Source organism: Laccaria bicolor, genomic scaffold, assembly GCF_000143565.1.
Source record: "Laccaria bicolor S238N-H82 LACBIscaffold_1 genomic scaffold, whole genome shotgun sequence".
Lineage (NCBI taxonomy): Eukaryota > Fungi > Basidiomycota > Agaricomycetes > Agaricales > Hydnangiaceae > Laccaria > Laccaria bicolor.
In genome coordinates, this window is record NW_001889872.1 from 580937 (window position 1) to 597557 (window position 16621).

At 47.7% G+C, this 16621-nt stretch overlaps 7 protein-coding genes across 7 annotated transcripts; 4 read left to right on the forward strand and 3 right to left on the reverse strand.

The window, feature by feature from the left end:
• Positions 1 to 21: 21 nt before the first annotated feature.
• On the forward strand, positions 22 to 3569 carry LACBIDRAFT_291562 (uncharacterized protein; the record flags this gene model as incomplete). The annotated part of the gene is made up of 8 exons (XM_001873237.1): positions 22 to 814; positions 866 to 894; positions 1077 to 1107; positions 1445 to 1657; positions 1683 to 1805; positions 1858 to 1907; positions 1950 to 2844; positions 2902 to 3569. The coding sequence occupies exons 1-8, from the start codon at positions 787 to 789 to the stop codon at positions 3567 to 3569; spliced, it is 2037 nt and encodes a 678-aa protein (XP_001873272.1). The 5' UTR covers positions 22 to 786.
• Positions 3570 to 4022: 453 nt separating this feature from the next.
• Positions 4023 to 6428, forward strand: LACBIDRAFT_300838 (amino acid permease; the record flags this gene model as incomplete). The annotated part of the gene is made up of 16 exons (XM_001873238.1): positions 4023 to 4150; positions 4200 to 4222; positions 4277 to 4324; positions 4374 to 4423; positions 4477 to 4586; positions 4638 to 4777; positions 4831 to 4861; positions 4914 to 4975; positions 5030 to 5187; positions 5244 to 5310; positions 5368 to 5516; positions 5567 to 5642; positions 5699 to 6027; positions 6081 to 6262; positions 6318 to 6369; positions 6423 to 6428. The coding sequence occupies 16 exons, from the start codon at positions 4023 to 4025 to the stop codon at positions 6426 to 6428; spliced, it is 1611 nt and encodes a 536-aa protein (XP_001873273.1).
• Positions 6429 to 6837: 409 nt separating this feature from the next.
• LACBIDRAFT_300839 (uncharacterized protein) lies at positions 6838 to 11672 on the reverse strand (the record flags this gene model as incomplete). The annotated part of the gene is made up of 9 exons (XM_001873848.1): positions 6838 to 6872; positions 6929 to 7006; positions 7063 to 7343; positions 7395 to 7591; positions 7640 to 7964; positions 8019 to 8363; positions 8414 to 10610; positions 10661 to 11452; positions 11504 to 11672. The coding sequence occupies 9 exons, from the start codon at positions 11670 to 11672 to the stop codon at positions 6838 to 6840; spliced, it is 4419 nt and encodes a 1472-aa protein (XP_001873883.1).
• An 86-nt stretch (positions 11673 to 11758) lies between these two features.
• On the reverse strand, positions 11759 to 13146 carry LACBIDRAFT_300840 (uncharacterized protein; the record flags this gene model as incomplete). The annotated part of the gene is made up of 4 exons (XM_001873849.1): positions 11759 to 12156; positions 12208 to 12379; positions 12429 to 12663; positions 12716 to 13146. 4 exons carry the CDS (start codon positions 13144 to 13146, stop codon positions 11759 to 11761), a joined length of 1236 nt encoding a protein of 411 aa, XP_001873884.1.
• A 178-nt stretch (positions 13147 to 13324) lies between these two features.
• On the forward strand, positions 13325 to 13840 carry LACBIDRAFT_242895 (uncharacterized protein; the record flags this gene model as incomplete). Its single annotated transcript, XM_001873239.1, has 2 exons — positions 13325 to 13420; positions 13466 to 13840. 2 exons carry the CDS (start codon positions 13325 to 13327, stop codon positions 13838 to 13840), a joined length of 471 nt encoding a protein of 156 aa, XP_001873274.1.
• Positions 13841 to 13983: 143 nt separating this feature from the next.
• LACBIDRAFT_300842 (uncharacterized protein) lies at positions 13984 to 14971 on the reverse strand (the record flags this gene model as incomplete). Its single annotated transcript, XM_001873850.1, has 6 exons — positions 13984 to 14063; positions 14118 to 14273; positions 14330 to 14428; positions 14483 to 14519; positions 14572 to 14877; positions 14927 to 14971. The coding sequence occupies 6 exons, from the start codon at positions 14969 to 14971 to the stop codon at positions 13984 to 13986; spliced, it is 723 nt and encodes a 240-aa protein (XP_001873885.1).
• A 103-nt stretch (positions 14972 to 15074) lies between these two features.
• LACBIDRAFT_291564 (uncharacterized protein) lies at positions 15075 to 16302 on the forward strand. The gene is made up of 6 exons (XM_001873240.1): positions 15075 to 15368; positions 15436 to 15505; positions 15557 to 15639; positions 15692 to 15861; positions 15916 to 15941; positions 16001 to 16302. The coding sequence occupies exons 1-6, from the start codon at positions 15126 to 15128 to the stop codon at positions 16189 to 16191; spliced, it is 783 nt and encodes a 260-aa protein (XP_001873275.1). The 5' UTR covers positions 15075 to 15125; the 3' UTR covers positions 16192 to 16302.
• The last annotated feature ends 319 nt before the right edge of the window (positions 16303 to 16621 follow it).

The window sequence follows — 16621 nt, forward strand, 5'->3', positions numbered from 1 at the left end:
CGAAACTGCGAGTGAAATATCAATTGACACAAGCTCGATTGTGTCTAGTGACGATTCCGACGCCACTCTCGTGGAAAGTGGAAGTGAAGGGGATTTGGTCGAGTATCAGGGACGGCACATCATTGCCAAAGATGCGGAAACTGAATCAGTGAATAGTCCCCACAAAAAAGGCCGCCATTACCTCGGTTTTGTCTCAGCCAACAAGATGCGTCTCCGAACCGACCTTGGTTTTCCTGCAGATCACGCTTTGTCACGTCCCTCGGAATCGAAACGTACCCAGTTAAACGGACGGTCATCGTGGGCTAGCAATTGGTGTCGCCGCTGGGAGTTGTTAATTGAGCTTTCAGGTAACGATAGAGAACGTCAGGCGACCCTTTTCGGTTCCACTGATGCGCCTATTGGAGTTACATCTCGAGTGGAGGCAACTTCAAAGCACCCAGCCAAGTTTTTCTTCGCTGAGGATGAGGCGCAGGATGACGACGCAGGGAATTGTGTTGATGATAACTTCACAATCAGTTGTCGGGATCTCAACGTTGCCTGAGCTCTGAATCGAAACGGTCTCTTTTTTTTTCGTCCTCGTTTCTCCATGGATACCCTCATCCTGCATCGTGTTGCCATTCTTCTGCCTAATTTTCATTCACCTTGAATCTGGCTTATAAATTTGAATGAACTTGGCTCTGCCTTTCCCCCGTTTGACCCATAGACGTTCCTCCGACACAGCTACATTCCCCTTGCCCTCCATTAGACGATATAAATATATCCACCTCATTCTTCACACAACATATTATGCACCTAATATTTAACATAAATCATGGTGGGCTGATTGCAAGCACACCGATGAAGTTGTTATGAAACCGTTGAACAGTGAGGCGAATTGCGAGCCCTCAGTGTCCTGTGCGTGGGGCTATAGTACGTATATACCTTGGTTGTCAGTATCGTCCTCATCCCCACCAAGACGCGGATTCAGTTGGCAAATTTGAATAGGATGGATGAAGAGATTCATGTAGTAAAGTTTTCGGCCAGGGCCAGGCCCCTTTTGCGCAATTCAACTGATCATTCTCTATTTCTTTGTGCAGCCTTCTTCACAAAGCCGGGCCGTTACGCACCGTAAGTCCTTGTGACAGATTCGGACATTGGCCTCTACCTACCTGCACTTGGCCTCACTCTTTTGTCGCCATGGCCATGGGGGCTCAAGCTCGAGGATCAAAGCATTGTATTTGCTTTGGATACAAGGCCGAGTACAATGCATCATAGGAACTTAAGAATGCTCCTCGTAACGCCTCCAAATATAATTCATCTATCTGCCTACCACTTATGTCGGCCGCATCATGTTCTCTGGGCTTGCATGCCTCTCTCTACCATGCATCTTTTGGCAACACTTCCTCATCTTCGCCTCCCCCTTCGCATCCGATGTCATATTCGGCATTCTTCCGTGTTTTGACAGCATCTCATCGCAACTCCTCTGTTACGAAAAAGATCGATCCTACTTCCGAAACGAAACGAGGAACCTCGAATAACGACCCTCTACAGGGACTTGGGGTATCGAGTACACCAAGAAACGTTGCTCCGGATCCGTCATCTACTTCAAGTCTCGCGCAACCGATATATAGACCTAGTGGTGCATGGGCATGGTTGGATGGATTATCACTTCGTGATTGTCAAGATAAAGTATCATTGAACAGTCAGTCTCTATATTTGTGATTGTGAGAAAACGATCTTGAGACTATTAAAGATGGTCGCGACTTCGAAATTGACCTCAGAACAGGTAGAGCTGCTGGCCGGGAGATCCGGTATCTATCCAAGTCGTAAGTCATTTTCAAACATTTCCCGCTTTCTCGGTTGAATTTTGTTTCTTAGATGGCCACTCGACAAGAGATGCGATGGTTTCATATCAGAGGCACGTCAAGGTTTAATTTTTGGAGATCTTTGTCGATTTACCCCATATATAGCTTGCCTTGTACAAGAAACAACTCAAACCATTACAGGGCATCGTCGTGCCCAACATTATTGGCGTTTTTACGGGCACAAGGCGCATCAATGTGGCGATGGAAGTTCCTCATTCCTCGTTCTGGATCGAATCATCATCGGACATGCCCAATGTCCTCAAGAAAGCCTGCGTTGAAGCGCTGGAAAAGCTTCATGCTCAAGGAGTTTTCCATGGAAATATTGGCCTTTCTCACTTCCTCATCGGAGGAGACGCCCGGGTCACCATCGTTGGATTCCATGCCGCTCGCGCACTTGATCCTAACCCACAAGTTTACCTTGGCTCCACGACGGCAGCTGATCTGAGACTGGAACTCAGAAAGTTGAAATTCAAGCTTGATTACCAGGGTGCAAGAGAGAAAGAGAGAGAGAAATTCACACAGTATGTTAAACGGGCCCAGCGGAATCGAAAAGAAAGATTCAAAGTCACAAGAGATCCAACTTATTCTCCAAACTACGAAGATGACCCCCAGTCAGATAGATTGGACCCGCCTGTTGATGTACGACAGCCCATTGGTTGGCTAGATGCTCTAGAAGAGGCCCCAAGGCGATACATCATGCCTGGGCAATCCATCGAAGATTATGAAAATGCAGTGCATGACTTTTTGTCTGTTCTGTATCAAATGGATACTGGACATTTACCGCCTACTCATATTCCTTCTCCGTCGCCCCCGTCTTCTCCAGGGGAGGGTTCTGGAATGGTGGTCCCAATCAGCGCAGTTCCTTATCATGTCTCGTCAAAACGCAAGAGAGTTGGAGGCCCGGAGGTCGCTTCTCCGTCATCGAAGCGCCCTCGCACATCGGTTAATTCTCCATCTAGGGCAGCTGGGTTGCAACTACCAAGCGTGTCAGATGTACCATGTGAGCTAATACTTTTATATTTTTCGTCGGACAACAGTTATCTTACGATATGAATAGGCACCAATGGACCATTGACCGATGGGAAAGCTCCGCTGGTTTTGGACTGCTCCGTCGCCTCAGACAATGCCAGCACGAACCTTCCGCAAATTAGAGTTAGGGATTTTGCATATGAGAGTTTCCAGCCATTGAAGCTCGATCACCGGTCGCAGGCTTCCACTTCCAAGGGCAACAAGCCGTCTGCTAAATACCCTAACCCACTTCGTAAATTGAATCACCCGATGGCTTCGAAAGCTCCTTCCACGGGAGTGACGGACGACTATTCCATCGCTGAGGCCTGCAGTATACCCAGTGGCACTGAGACCATCGATGATAGGACTGCGGGAAAAAGGCGACGCGACGAAGTTGACCAGGATGTTCCGGAATTTAGTGGTCACTCAAAACCAAAACGAATGAGACTGCTGATCGCTGAAACCCCGGCGGTCAATTCATCTCTCACCATCTTAACTTCCAGCGAGGTTGTTGCCCCCCCTTCGATACCGCTATCTATTCCGCAGGCGACTACGCTGCCCACAGGAAACTCCGGCGTTGAACCTGGGTCTTCCGCCACCTTTTCAGATTCAGGGCATTCAACGTTACTTCAAGAACCTAGTGGACTCAATGAGACTCCACTCGTATACCGATTAATTACGTGGTGGCGGGATGGTTTACTGCGACTGATACAATAAATATCTTTTGCGATATAATTCAAACGATATTTGTGGCGAGTTCTGCCACATGTGACGTGATATGCTAAAAATAGGACACTCAGCGCTTAACTTGACTGCAACTTGATCAACTGAGTACTTATCAACACTCGAATATTATAATTCACGCCAAATTTACGCTGCTTGAACGCCTGCCAACCACTGATGTCAATGTCGATCAAAACTCACTCCTACAGAGTTGATTGCCTGGGTCTTCGGAACTTTATCACTCTCCATTTACTCCACCCGCGTGCTGGACTTTGACTTTGCCCGAATTTCCCTTCCCACGGGAATACAACTCGCTTCTTGCGAGTATCGCACAGGCTATGTGCATATGCACTTATTTAGGGACATCACTCGGTTGCAGCGAGGAACCGCCTTCCTTCCCACCATCCCTCTCCTCCCACCCTCGTTCCACCTCATCTAACTTCTGGAATGGCCGACTCAGAAAAAGACGCCTCAAAGAATCATGTCTTGGACACAGAGTCATTTCGTAGCAATGAACTCGATGCTAACCACAAACTCGTTCGACAATTGAAAAACCGGCACATTGCCATGATCAGGTTCGTCTTCAGTCTCTCAATTTTCATTTCACTCAAAGTTATCGTCAAGTATTGGAGGCGTCATTGGAACAGGTTGGCTACAAGTGTTCATCACATAAATTCTGCGCCGACTGATCACATTTTAAGGTTTGTTTTTGGGAACAGGAAACGCCCTCCACAATGGTGGACCTATTGGTACGCTCGTACGCTCTAGTAGGTGCCATGTTAATGTCTAAGCGATTAGGCCTACTTCTTGGTTACATTACCATGGGTACAATCTGTTACAGCGTTATGGTAAAAACAAGCTGCGGACGTTGTGTTTTCTTTCTCTCAGACCCATATGCTAGGTATCATTGGGCGAAATGGTTGCCTACCTTCCAATACCTGGAGGTCACATTAAGATGGCCGAGCGCTTTGTCGACCCTGCCCTCTCGTTTACTATGGGTTGGAATTACTGGTGGGATTTTCGTTACCCGGTCTGTTCCTTTTTTCTCAACTTGTTGTGCAGGTATAACTGGGTTATCATCCTCCCCGCCGAACTCAGCGCCGCGTCTGTCCTCATTGGGTTTTGGAACGACAAAATCAATCCAGCTGTCTGGATCACTGTTTGTATGATAGTCGTCATTGTTATCAATATGCTCGGAGCAGGCAAGTAGGATTTTGTACTTCGCTTTCTATGCGCGATTTTAACTGAGATGTAGGGGCATACGGCGAAGCCGAATTCGTATTTGCGTGCGCCAGTTTTCCTGACCTTTCGTTGAAATACATGTAACAACGAGAACAGGTCGATAAAAGTCATCACGATTACTGGTCTTATCATTCTTGGCATCGTTCTTGACCTCGGAGGTATTTATCATAATCTTACCGTTATTTCACTAAATGAACGCATTTGTTCTGAAGGCGGTCCGGATCACGACAGACTCGGTTTCAGATACTGGAAGAACCCTGGCCCTTTTGTACAATACCAAGGTATTCAGGGTGCGAAGGGTAGATTCCTTGGATGGTGGGCCGTCTTGACCCAAGCGGCTTTCTCTTTCATTGGCACTGAAATCGTCGCCGTTTGTTCTGTTTCTCTCTTGTTTTCAAGTGCCAGTCCTCTGAAGGTCTTTTTTAGATTGCTGCTGGAGAGGCGAAGAATCCGAGGAGAAATTTACCCAAAGCAATTAAAAGGATTTACATCCGTTCGTCTTTTAAAATATCTGCCTCGAATATTCAATGATTCCGATGAATGCATCAAGGGATCTTGCTGTTCTATATCCTCGGCACAACAGTCATTGGGTTACTGGTCCCATCAAATTCAAGTGGTCTCGCCATCGGTGGTGGGACTGCAGCATCGTCTCCCTTCGTAATTGCCATTAAACGATCGGGAATCAAAGCTTTACCCTCTGTACGCACGATTCTCAACAATAGTATTCAAGTGACTGATCACCTCACCAGATCATCAATGCTTGTCTGTTGACGTCGGCCTGGTCAGCTGCATCTAGCGACTTGTATACCAGCTCGCGTGCTCTTTGTCAGTATATTTTAGCAGGGTCACGGCTGTGTTGCTCACCTTTTTGATGGCGATAGATGGCCTTGCTAGTTCTGGCAATGCTCCCAAAGTTTTCCTCAAGGCCTCCGCAAATGGCCTACCATATGTATCGGTTATATTCAATGCCATGTTCGCATTGCTTGCTTATATGGGCATCAAATCTGGATCCGGGAGAGTCTTTGGCTGGTTCGCAAATTTGACTGCTGTTGCTGGTCTTATGACCTGGTTTGGCATCAGTCTCACGTATTTGCGATTCTACAAAGGAATGAAAGCTCAGGGTATTGATCGAAGCCAACTCCCGTTCTATTCCAATCTTCAACCCTTCGCTGCGTGGTATTCTATGGTGGCGTGTCTAATCATCTCTTTTGTATGTCCTCATTCTGCCTGGCTTTCGGACGTCCTCATTTCAATAAACTCAAGCTTAGCGGATGGACCGTTTTCCTCAAAGGACACTGGGCAACTGATACCTTTATAACCAACTACTTCCCTCTAGTGCTGTTCCCCATTCTGTATCTGGGCGCCAAGTTTTACTACAAACAACCCGTCGCAAAACCCCACGAGATGGACTTTGTGACGAATATCGCGCAGATCGAGGCTGAAACGTAAGCCCCGAAGAACGGTCGTTACGCCTAATATATACTTACCATCCCGCTATAGATATGATGAGCCACCGCCCAGAAACAGGGCCGAAGCATTTTGGCAGTGGCTGGTAAGCATGACAGCTTCAAATCGAACCTGGTCCATCTTTAAAATAACGTTCAGATGTGATCCACTTCTATCAACTTTTTACAAGTTGGCTGTTCAACTTTGGTGTACGTTGAAAGTTCGTTGGACGTCATCACCTCTCTTGGACAACTCTTGGATAGATGTAATCATATGTGTAGCGCTGGTAATACTCGCCAACGACGTTAAAACTCGTTAAAATAAATATTGGGCAACGACGAGTATCCAGATTTTACAAGCGCATATCAGTGAGGGAGAAAATGCAAGGGAGTGTAAAGCTTGAACGATGTAAAAGAAGACAGGAATGACGATCATGGGAAGTTTTACACTAGCGATGCCAATGCCAGATCCATTGTTAGAAATTCGAGTAGATGATAACTAAAATAGAAAGGAAAGTCTACGAAAGGTGGCGCTAGGTAGCTATAAGATAGAATAAGAGCAAGTTGCACGAGGTCTAAGTTTTGGAGGCTGGGATGTGCAGGTTGATCGCTGCATGAGATGGTTGATTTGGTTAGTTGGCAATTATCAACGAAGCGTAGACTAACCCCTGTACCAGTTCAAGGCAGCAGATGGTGAAGGAGCATCGAAATACAGGATCGCTTTGTTATCAACGAGGCGAAGCGCTTTGAGTCGAGACAAACGTCAGAGAGAGTAAACTTTTTGAAAATGGGATAATTACCATTGCCGTGGACGATACTGGCGGGTTGAGGTAGAGTCTGCATCCTCAGAACGGCCCAAAGATCCACGTATGAAGTAGAATCTTTTCCTTCTGATGGATCCCGGCAAAGTACCAGCAGATCATTACACAGAATACCAACTAGTGGCCGTGGTGTCAGCTCTGGAGCAAGGCAGTCAACTTGGACTGTCGATGCGTCGCCTTGGGCATTGATCGCTTCAAAGGATACAACTGCCTTTCGCACAACTCGGGTCAGCAAAAGAGGTCCATCCATGATTAGACGCCTTGCCCAATATGTCAATCATAATTTTCAAAGTAGCTGCGGGGCAACAAACCTATGGGGTTGGACCAAAGGGCTCGGAAACTTGCCGCGTATTCTGGTTTGCCACTGCACAAGTTTTCGGCGAGATTCGGATTCACGCTTCCCTTCATTCATATTGTTGGCAAGTGAGGATATCTCAGCAAGAGCCCGATCCAAAGGATCGTCCATGTACTCGTACGTGGGTGGCGTGCTTCGAAGTAATTCTTCCAGCTGTAAAATAAAGTCAGACGACAGGAAATTCAGGATGGGACAACGCACAAGTAAGCGATATCGGGGAATTCGCTGCACGGGAAGAAGAAGATATCCTTCCAAGTTGAGTTGTGTATGTCGAGGGTTCATGCGACATCTCTTGAGATACGATTTGATCCTCTTCCGCTGACTTGTAGAGATATTGGGAACCCCTGTTGCTGCTGCTCCACTCTCCGCCAAAACCGCCGGGCTGACAATAGCCATGCTGAGGCCTAGACCTACAAGCTGGGCCGTACTGGATGATGGAGATATGGCGGAGGCAGGGCTGGCGTTACCCCCTGCGCTTCGGTCAGCACTCCAATGTTTTACCCTTTGAACGGAGCTGTCAAAGTTGCTGAATAGACAATGAGTCAGGAGTTTCAACGGCTCAAAAATAGATAACACTCACTTGATGTAACTTGAGTACATTTTCATAAATGCGGCGTGCTTGAGAAATATGTTGCCAACAGCTTTAGCCACATTCAGCGACAATTGTCCATCGGGGTCCACAGCCTGTAATTCTGCGGAAGGTTTCATCAATGGTGCAGCAGCAACCTCTAGGGCAGGGAGGAAGCTATCTTTGTGGAAAGAAAACAAAGCATCGATTCCGCCGAAAACGATCTTTCTTTCTGACGCTGGCACTACCGTATCCTTTCCTGAGCCCACTCCGCTAAGGAGATTCACCGAGATGGAGGCAGGTTTGATGTAAATGTCAACAAGCTCTTGAAGCCCCTTGACATATGTACGCTCCGTTCTACAATTTGAATGAGTAGGAGAATGACGAAAGATGGATCTTAGACGTACAAGACGATCTCTCGGATCACCATTGCTCGCTTCCCTTTGTCGTCTTTGAATTTGCGTTCTTCCATAGAGCTGATGCTGTCAGTCGTAGCAACGCTTAAAGTCTGACTTATGGTTCCATTGCGTAACCCTGATATCGAATCAGAGGGCCGGAGATGGGCAGAAACGTCGGACAAAGAAACGGCAGTGGAACCGCTCAGAGCCATTGAAACCTCACGCGAGCCATCCGTCACAGTCGGCCTCCTTGAGCGGACAGGAGGGGGATCGTCGGCGCTCGCACCGTACATACTCAGGATATTTGCTTGCTGCGACGCTCCAAGGTCGTTCATATCCTTCAAATAAGCCATTACAGAGCGCAAAGCTCGCATGTAAGCTTCTCGCGCGCGTTCTTCTTCACGACGCAGATACTGCTCGCTGTCTATTGCCGGACTCGGCGTTGTGGCTCTGTTTTCATGTTGTTCATCAGTGCCATTTGATGCGGTAAGGCCCGTAACGAACGCCGATGTCTCTGGGATGGGTATATTGAGTGATAGGGTCCCAGGCGCTTCAACGGGAAGAAAACTCCGTCGTTTCGTCGATCTTGGGGGTGCCAATGGTGGTGATAAAAAGCCCTGAGTTGGAGGGGGACTAGAGACCTTCAGAAGATCTCGCGATGGCTGTTTGTTCAATCGGGGGGGCGAATTTGAGGGCGAGGAAATGACTGGAAGTGCGTCTAAGGTCCCCGTTGTCGAAAAACGCACGTCAATCTGTGGTGATTTGCTTGATCGATCATATGCTGTGGAAGTGGAACCAAGAGCACGCGCAGATGGACCTGCAGAAGTATGTGGCCGCGGAAGGCCGCCAACACGGTTTCCAACACTCGGAGTTGGTGAAGGGGTGTCAATTTTCATTTTCCCCATTGACATCTTTTTCAAGAAGCCCCAACGACTGCCCTTCTCCTTACCATCTCTGGTGGAAGGACGGCGAATTGAACCCCTTCCTTCGGTGGTGTCAGTGGTGATTGAGTGATTTGAAGGCACAGTCGACGGGGTAAAGGATATTCGATTTGAATTTGGAGAAGCTGAATTGTTTGAGTCAGGATCGCCGTTCCATAGGGATTTGCTAAGTTGAGGCCTTGATGCGTTTATGGGAGGTCTTGATGGAGCTGCCGGCGGTCGACCCAAACTGGCGAATCGCTTGTTGTCGCTAAGGTGCTCAGGCGTTGGAGGATTCATGTTGAGAAGGTTTGAACTTGAGAGAGACGTGGGATAATGAGATAATGGAGGCCTCATGGAACTGTGCTCGGTCGGAGCAACAGTAGCCGACCTCCCTCTCCGCAAATCTCCAGCGCTCTTCATCTTGCGTATTTCATGGTCGGGAAAGTGACCTGGGTTCTCTCCTTGTTTCGGTGGCGGAGAAGGGAGGTCCGTCATGGGAGCAACCTTCTTCGTACGCGTCTGATCAAAATAGGCTCGATTAGGAGTAGTTCTTGTCCGTGTTAATGGCCTAGGTTGCGTGATAGCAATGTTGTTCGACGGTTTATCAGGTCCATTGGGCAAAGGTGCTGTAACAGACCTTCCCAAGAATGGAGCACGTTCTGGAGTGATAGTATGGTCTTCTTCCTCCGGCAGATGATTTCGTGCATGAGGGCTAGAGGGGTCATGGTCCGACAAGTCTTCAATGTCTGTATTATCAGTTTCGGCATCATGTGAGCTTTGGATGCTGGCGGATGGAAGAGGAAATATTGGGGTGGACGGCGGATAGACAGGTGTCATTGGTGTTTTCGCCAAGAGGGGTTCAACCAATGCTCTCCAGGGTCCTTGAAATGGGTTGCCATCGACACACAATGTCTGCAATGCGGGGAGGAGGCAGAGCCAACTGGGGAGGGCATGTAATTTGTTGCGCCGTACACTCACAGTGTGAAGTTTCTCCAATTCAACCAGTGCTTCAGGCAGTGTACCGATACCAGTTGAATCTGCGATCAACAGTCGGAGGTTTGAGAGTTCAGCGAGGAAGACGGGCAAGACGCGAAGAGGGTTTGAAGCAACGTTTAGTTCCTCCAAGTTTTCGCAAACAGCGAGGACAGGTGGTAGTGCCCCAAGAAAATTGGCAGAAATGTCAAGGGCAAGAAGAGTCGTGGCGATGTTGGGGAGTGTTGCGGTCAAAAACGATGGTACTGCGTTAGGTGTAGTCGATGACCCCATTAAAAGATGAGTGGTGCCTGCAGATACAGCGTTAATTTCTATCCTCAGCAAGATTGAAATTACGCACCAAGTTGAATTTGCAGCTGCACAACTGGAACGTTGTCTGCTTGAACAATAAGCCCACGACCCTCTTCTGCGACGACAGCAGCCGACGTTCGTTCCTCCAAAGTCTCGTCGACATCTCCTTCGACATCGTCAAGGGCGGGTTCGTCATCGGTCTCGTCTTCGCTAATGCCTGTCTCATCTTTTTCGTCCACTGTCCAGCTAATGTCGTAGCTAGGCTTTTGTTGCAACGCAGGAGCAGAACTCTCGTGGCCACCATTGGGGATATTATTGCCAAAGGATGACGATCGCGACCGGACGCTAGCTGAATAAGATTCGGACCAGCGTGAATAATCAGGAGCAGTTGTCCTGGGCAGTGGACCACGGGCAGATGGGGACGCAGCAGGATCACTTGCCAACATCTGGACGACAGCTTCAGAGGTGATCGCACTTTCGTCTTCACCCGACGCGACATGAATATGGCCGTAGTCCCCCGAGAGCAAGCCACTCCCAGAGCTTGTGTAAGCGGAGGAACGGGTCGAAGTAGAGGACGAACCAGCAGATGAAAGGGCAGGAAGAGAAGTCAAGTGGTGATGGGGATGGCGAAATGGATAGGGATCTGGGAATTGCGAGGGATCTGGGAGCGGCATAGAAGCCTTTGGAGGCCGGGCAAAGGCAGCGGATGAAATGTGGTCAGGGAAGAAAGGTGGTTCTGAGGTTGATGGTGAGTGAAAGAGGGGTGTATTCCACGATGGGTCGGTAAATGAAGGAACTGGGGATGAAGAGGATGTATTTTTTGCCTCGGCAGAAGTTGGTTCTGGATAGACTGTTGAGGGCAAATTTGAGGAATTAGAGTGAGAAGACGAACGGGGAGACGATACAAGGTCGTCCAAGAGAGTGGGGGCACGTGGACGCGCATATAACAGCGAAGACGACGACGGCGACGACGACGACAACGAAGACAACGCTGGCGAGGAGTGTTCGCGGATGTAAGGAATATTCAGGTCATCGGACGAGCGTCTGTTTTGAGAGGTCATCCAAGGAAAGCTTCTTTCTTCTTCAAATCGTTGAGTAAAGTCAAGTTCACAATCCCTTTCATTCCAAACATCGACATACAATCGGCCTAAAAATCATACACATCAAATGCAACGCTCTTCTTCTTCGCCTTTTTGACTTTGGCAATCTCTTGTTGCTCCGGTTGTTCCAGTTCAATTCTCACAGACGCCCCCGTCGCCATCGCTGCACTGCTCTTTGCATTAAATACCTCTGACACTAGTGCAGTTGTTCGCCGCTCTGCAACCCCTCCTTCCAGATCAAGATGCAACGTCTCGATCATCAATCTCTTCCGCGTGCATTTGAACGCCAGATTATTTTCACCACTTCCCCCAGAAGAAGATGAGACCAGTCCACGCAATACCGAAAATCGGTCACTCGCAGCCACCAGTGTTGCTGGGCAAGGAAGAGACTGAATTTGCACCAATCCATGGTGTTTCGGAAACGTCGCTGACATTGATACGTCTCCTTTCCTGGTTGTAAGGTCCAGGTAAATGGCCAACAAAATTAGAGACTAACCAGAAAACGCTGACAAGCTCAAAGCTGCGTCAGAAATCCAGCCTAATTTCTGTAGCCAGCCAGCCCCTCCCCAATTATCCGCGGACAGGTGTGGAGAAAGTCCAACGGATGCACACCCGTGCGGGTATTTACGCAGGAGGGACTTGAGCGAGTGTAGGAAAAACAGCAATTCCTAAACGCTGTAAGCTAGCTTCGTGGCAAGCAGAGGGGCAGTGCTTCACTCGTTTTGTAACATCTCCCCAAAAAGGGGACCCCAACGAGGGAATACAGATCCGAAGAGGCGTCGAAGCATCGGATTGTAGCTTATCTTCGAGTTGGCGAATCAAGTTGGTGACGTCCAACTTTGATGGTTCAATCGTCAGCGACGATAATTGCCCAGAACAGAACGCATCGTCAATCAATGAGGCCGGGGCACGGATCGAAAGCTCAAACGGATGACCGTAGCTATCAGTTGTTCTGAGGCGGATTGTATCAATACTTTAACATATATTACAGAAATGCAACATACGAAGGGGTTGAAGAAACAGTCGTCTGAAAGGGTTTCATTTGCTCGTATCTCCACGCGATTTTTACTTTGCGATCTGACGAGTCCTCTTCCTCGTCACTTTCTGTCTTTTCTACCTGTTGTTTCATTTGGCCTGGAATCCACATTATATCTCTCACAAAATCCTTTGGCTGGCCATCTACAACACATAGACGATGTCGGCAAGCAAGCCCTTCTGCAAGAAAATACTTTTGAATCAATTCCCCATATGAGGAATGTAGATCTGGCGCCGTTACAAGCAGACAGCAAGAGAGAGGGAGACCTCCACCCAAAACGTCATCTAGAGAAGGAATTCCGGTCGAGATGGTGGTAACTGAGCTCGATGCTGGAGATGTGCGAGTTCCAGGGACCGGCAAGGCAGCCTTGTTAGTTACCTTTCGCTTGAAAGAGGACATTTCTGCTGAGGGTCACATAGTTACGTAATACCTCTGGCTGGTCAAAACCACTTTCTCTTACTGTCCTCGTCTTGGAATGATAAAATGGGTATCTCGCCTTTCCGATTTCCGGACCAAACCACCATCGTATCAGCTCAAGTTTTTCGTTCTCAAGGTCTTTAAGGTGACAAAAAAGTTGATGCAGTCCGATTATTGCTCACGTCGCTCATTACAGGTTGTAAATCTGGCTTGCGCCCTTCATCTCTTCGCCGAATATGTTGGACGACCTTCGCTTGTATTCATATCCACATAATACTTCTTCAACATGCTCATTACTTAGATGGCAGGACCATCCATGTTGCCGACTCTGGCTGACAGCGGCGAAATTGTCGTTGAAGACCGCCTCACCTATCGCCTCAACCCAGGCAGTGTTGCTCGCGGTGATCTCATCACCTTGAGATCGCCAATCGACCCTAGTCGAATCATCTGCAAAAGGGTCCTTGGACTTCCCGGAGACATCATTTGTGTTGACCCAACAGGCGAAAAAGCGCCTTCCACCGAGCATGTCGTTATACCGAAGGGGCATATATGGATCAGCGGAGATAACGCTGCATTCTCAAGGGACTCGCGCGACTATGGCCCCGTATCTATGGCTCTGATACAAGCAAAATTATTGGCTAGGGTAAGAAAATTGTTCCTTCTATCATATCCGTAATTCACCTCTATTCAAGATCTGGCCCCCAGGGGAATTTACTATTTTCCGGAATCCCACTGTATTCATCGACTGATACACCCTACGCATGAGGAAATAGAAACGCCTTCTTCAGCATTATACCTGACCTCTCTGGATTCCCAACACTACTGATTGAAGTTCATCGAGTAACCCCCTTGCCCATTCGGCTCAAATTTGAAGTTATCCGTTGATAATCCAAAGTTTCCTCGGGAAGAAAGTGTCAGTTTCCTTGTTAATATGTTGCAATCTAGAGGCGTACCCAATATACTATTACCAAGGCCTTTCAGCTTCCCCAGCATTTCGGCCGTTTCCGCTTTCTGAGCAGCCTCGAGGCGTGGCTTGATACTACGAAGCTTTCCTTCAATTTCTCGAGTTTGAGACTGAATTGAGCTTAGTCTCAGCAGAGAAGTGTAATCTTCAAAAGGTACACAGAGTGAGATGGCACGGTGATGACTCGTTCGCAGTTCTCACCTTCTTGTGCAGCTGTTAACGAAGACCAAGTGTTCAGTATTTCGTTGCAGGCCGCACGCCGTTGTAAAGCCTTCACATAGTCTGGGTCATCGAGAAGGGCTAAATTGAGATGCTTTTCTAGTGATGTGCGACGATAGGCACTGCATGGCGCACCTTGAGTACAAGCCTCGATAGCCTGTTTATGCTCTCCCTCAAATTGACTGGTCAGTGACTAACATATCGTCGACTATCAGGTGACACACTAGTTTGAGGTAGCACGCCGCGATATTGGCATTTAACACAGCTCGTGCTTTAGTCAATTCTTGATTTATCTCAGAGTCCTCAGAATCGGATCTCGAGGTTTCAACTTCAGTCGGACGACTGATCGACTCAGGCGATTGGCCTTCTGGGTTTTGGGATGATTCCGGCGCAGGATCTTCAGTTTTTGATTTTAACTTTGGTAATCCGTTGAGCCCAGTGCGGTACGCTACGAGGGCTTCGTTCCACTTATTGACACGAAAATAGTCATTGCCCGCGGCCTTTCTTTCTTGCGCATCCTGCAGCAATTGCTTTTGGCCACGTCAGAATTATACATGATTGATCGAACAGATGAGTTACCTTGAAATCAGAGTCAGAGCCTGCCGTTGGGGTTGAATCAGTCATAAGGATTTGAGGAGTGGCATTTCATTGTTGGATGATTAGAATCAAAATCATAATTGATGACGTAACAGAAGCTATAAGTAGCCTGGTAATCATCTCTATCCTTCCCCTCTTCAAATCGATAGCAAAGCAAGCTGCATAAACGGTTCCGCTTCATATGACGAGCATCAAGGATAGCAAATGCGTGCTTGTAACGGGTGCCACCTCTGGGATCGGACGTGCCTTGGCTCAAAGCATCGCCAGGTTGCCGGGCAAACCCTGCGTCATCGCAGCTGGACGGCGGCAGGAACGACTCGATGAACTCGCTAAAGAGGGCTTAGAGACCGTTCAGCTCGATGTCGAAGCTAGTCACGATGCTTTGAAGAAGTTTGTTGAAGAGATCGTTCTCAAGTATCCCAATGTCAGTCTGAAGTCATCGTCGCCTCCACCATCCACATCCAACGAACATACCTCATTTCATGTGACAGCTCGATTCTATTATTCTCTGTGCCGGAGTTCAGCATGAATTCGATTTTAAGGGTGAAGTCGATTTGTCCAGTAAATGACTGTTTGAATGCTATGGCACATCTTTTGCTAACCGCAAACTAGAGGTTGTCAGCGAAATTAACATCAATTATACGTCCGTTGTGGCGTTGATATCCTTGTTCCTGCCTCATTTCCTTAATCTTGGGGTAACTTGAACGTTGACTTCATACCTAAGGCCTATCCAATTGATTTTTGCAGGCGCAAGGTAGAAAGTGTTCCATAATACCCGTCACCTCTGGCCTCGCAATTGTTCCAGCCCCCTGGGTTCTCAACTACTCGGCTTCCAAAGCGGCGCTGCACAGTTTTTCAGTCTCACTTCGAGCTCAACTGAAGAATACAAATGTTCACGTCATGGAAATTATACCACCGTTAGTACTTTCTATTTTCCAAAGAGGGACATGCTAAATTATAAATGTTGCTAGTCTTGTCGAATCTGAGCTCCATGATGGTGAGTAAAGCCCCAAATGCGCAGTTGAACGCCATTTTTATGATTGCTTTTATTTCAAGCCTACGGAACTACGGAAAAGTTGTCCAGGTTCTGGATGCCGTTGGAAGAATATACCACAAAAACGATGGAAGGGCTCGAAAACGGCGATATAAACATATACACAGGTAATATTCCTGGAATTTTTGAAAAATTTGAGAAAGGAAAGGACGAGCTCGCGGAACAATTCCAGAAAAGAAGAGAGGAGTGGTGAAGCGGGACTTGTAACGCTCAGTAAAAATGATTCGTCAGGTGTTGGTCATATGGTAGTCACGCTAGTGCACGAAAATGCGCGACATGACTAAAAGCAGTCTTTTTTACAAAATTTTGACCTCAAGATGACTTCGCCAAGTCATGTTAAGTCGTGTGGTCTCGTCTCCTGATGCCAACTATATCTAGGTTACAGTCATTTGGTAGTCATGTAGTTATCACTTCATAGTCCTCTTGTAGTCAAATAAAAGTCAGAAAATAGTTATGCTATGGTCGTGTAATAGTCTCATTCCAGTCATGCTCAAGTCACTGGTCAGTCATGTATTTTTCATCGCGACCTCAGTCAACAGCATTCTCAGCACCAAGTCAGAGTTATGGAAATGTAAAATCATGTATTCCCCAAGAATACTGGCTATTCTGTATATACACCCCTT

What these genes read in the sequence shown, in the direction of transcription:
- LACBIDRAFT_291564 (XM_001873240.1), top strand. Translation starts at nt 15,126, where the DNA reads ATGACGAGCATCAAGGATAGCAAATGCGTGCTTGTAACGGGTGCCACC. An exon ending in TCGTTCTCAAGTATCCCAAT is followed by an intron (nt 15,369 to 15,435) that starts GTCAGTCTGAAG and finishes TTCATGTGACAG; the next exon opens with CTCGATTCTATTATTCTCTG. An exon ending in CGAATCTGAGCTCCATGATG is followed by an intron (nt 15,942 to 16,000) that starts GTGAGTAAAGCC and finishes TTTTATTTCAAG; the next exon opens with CCTACGGAACTACGGAAAAG.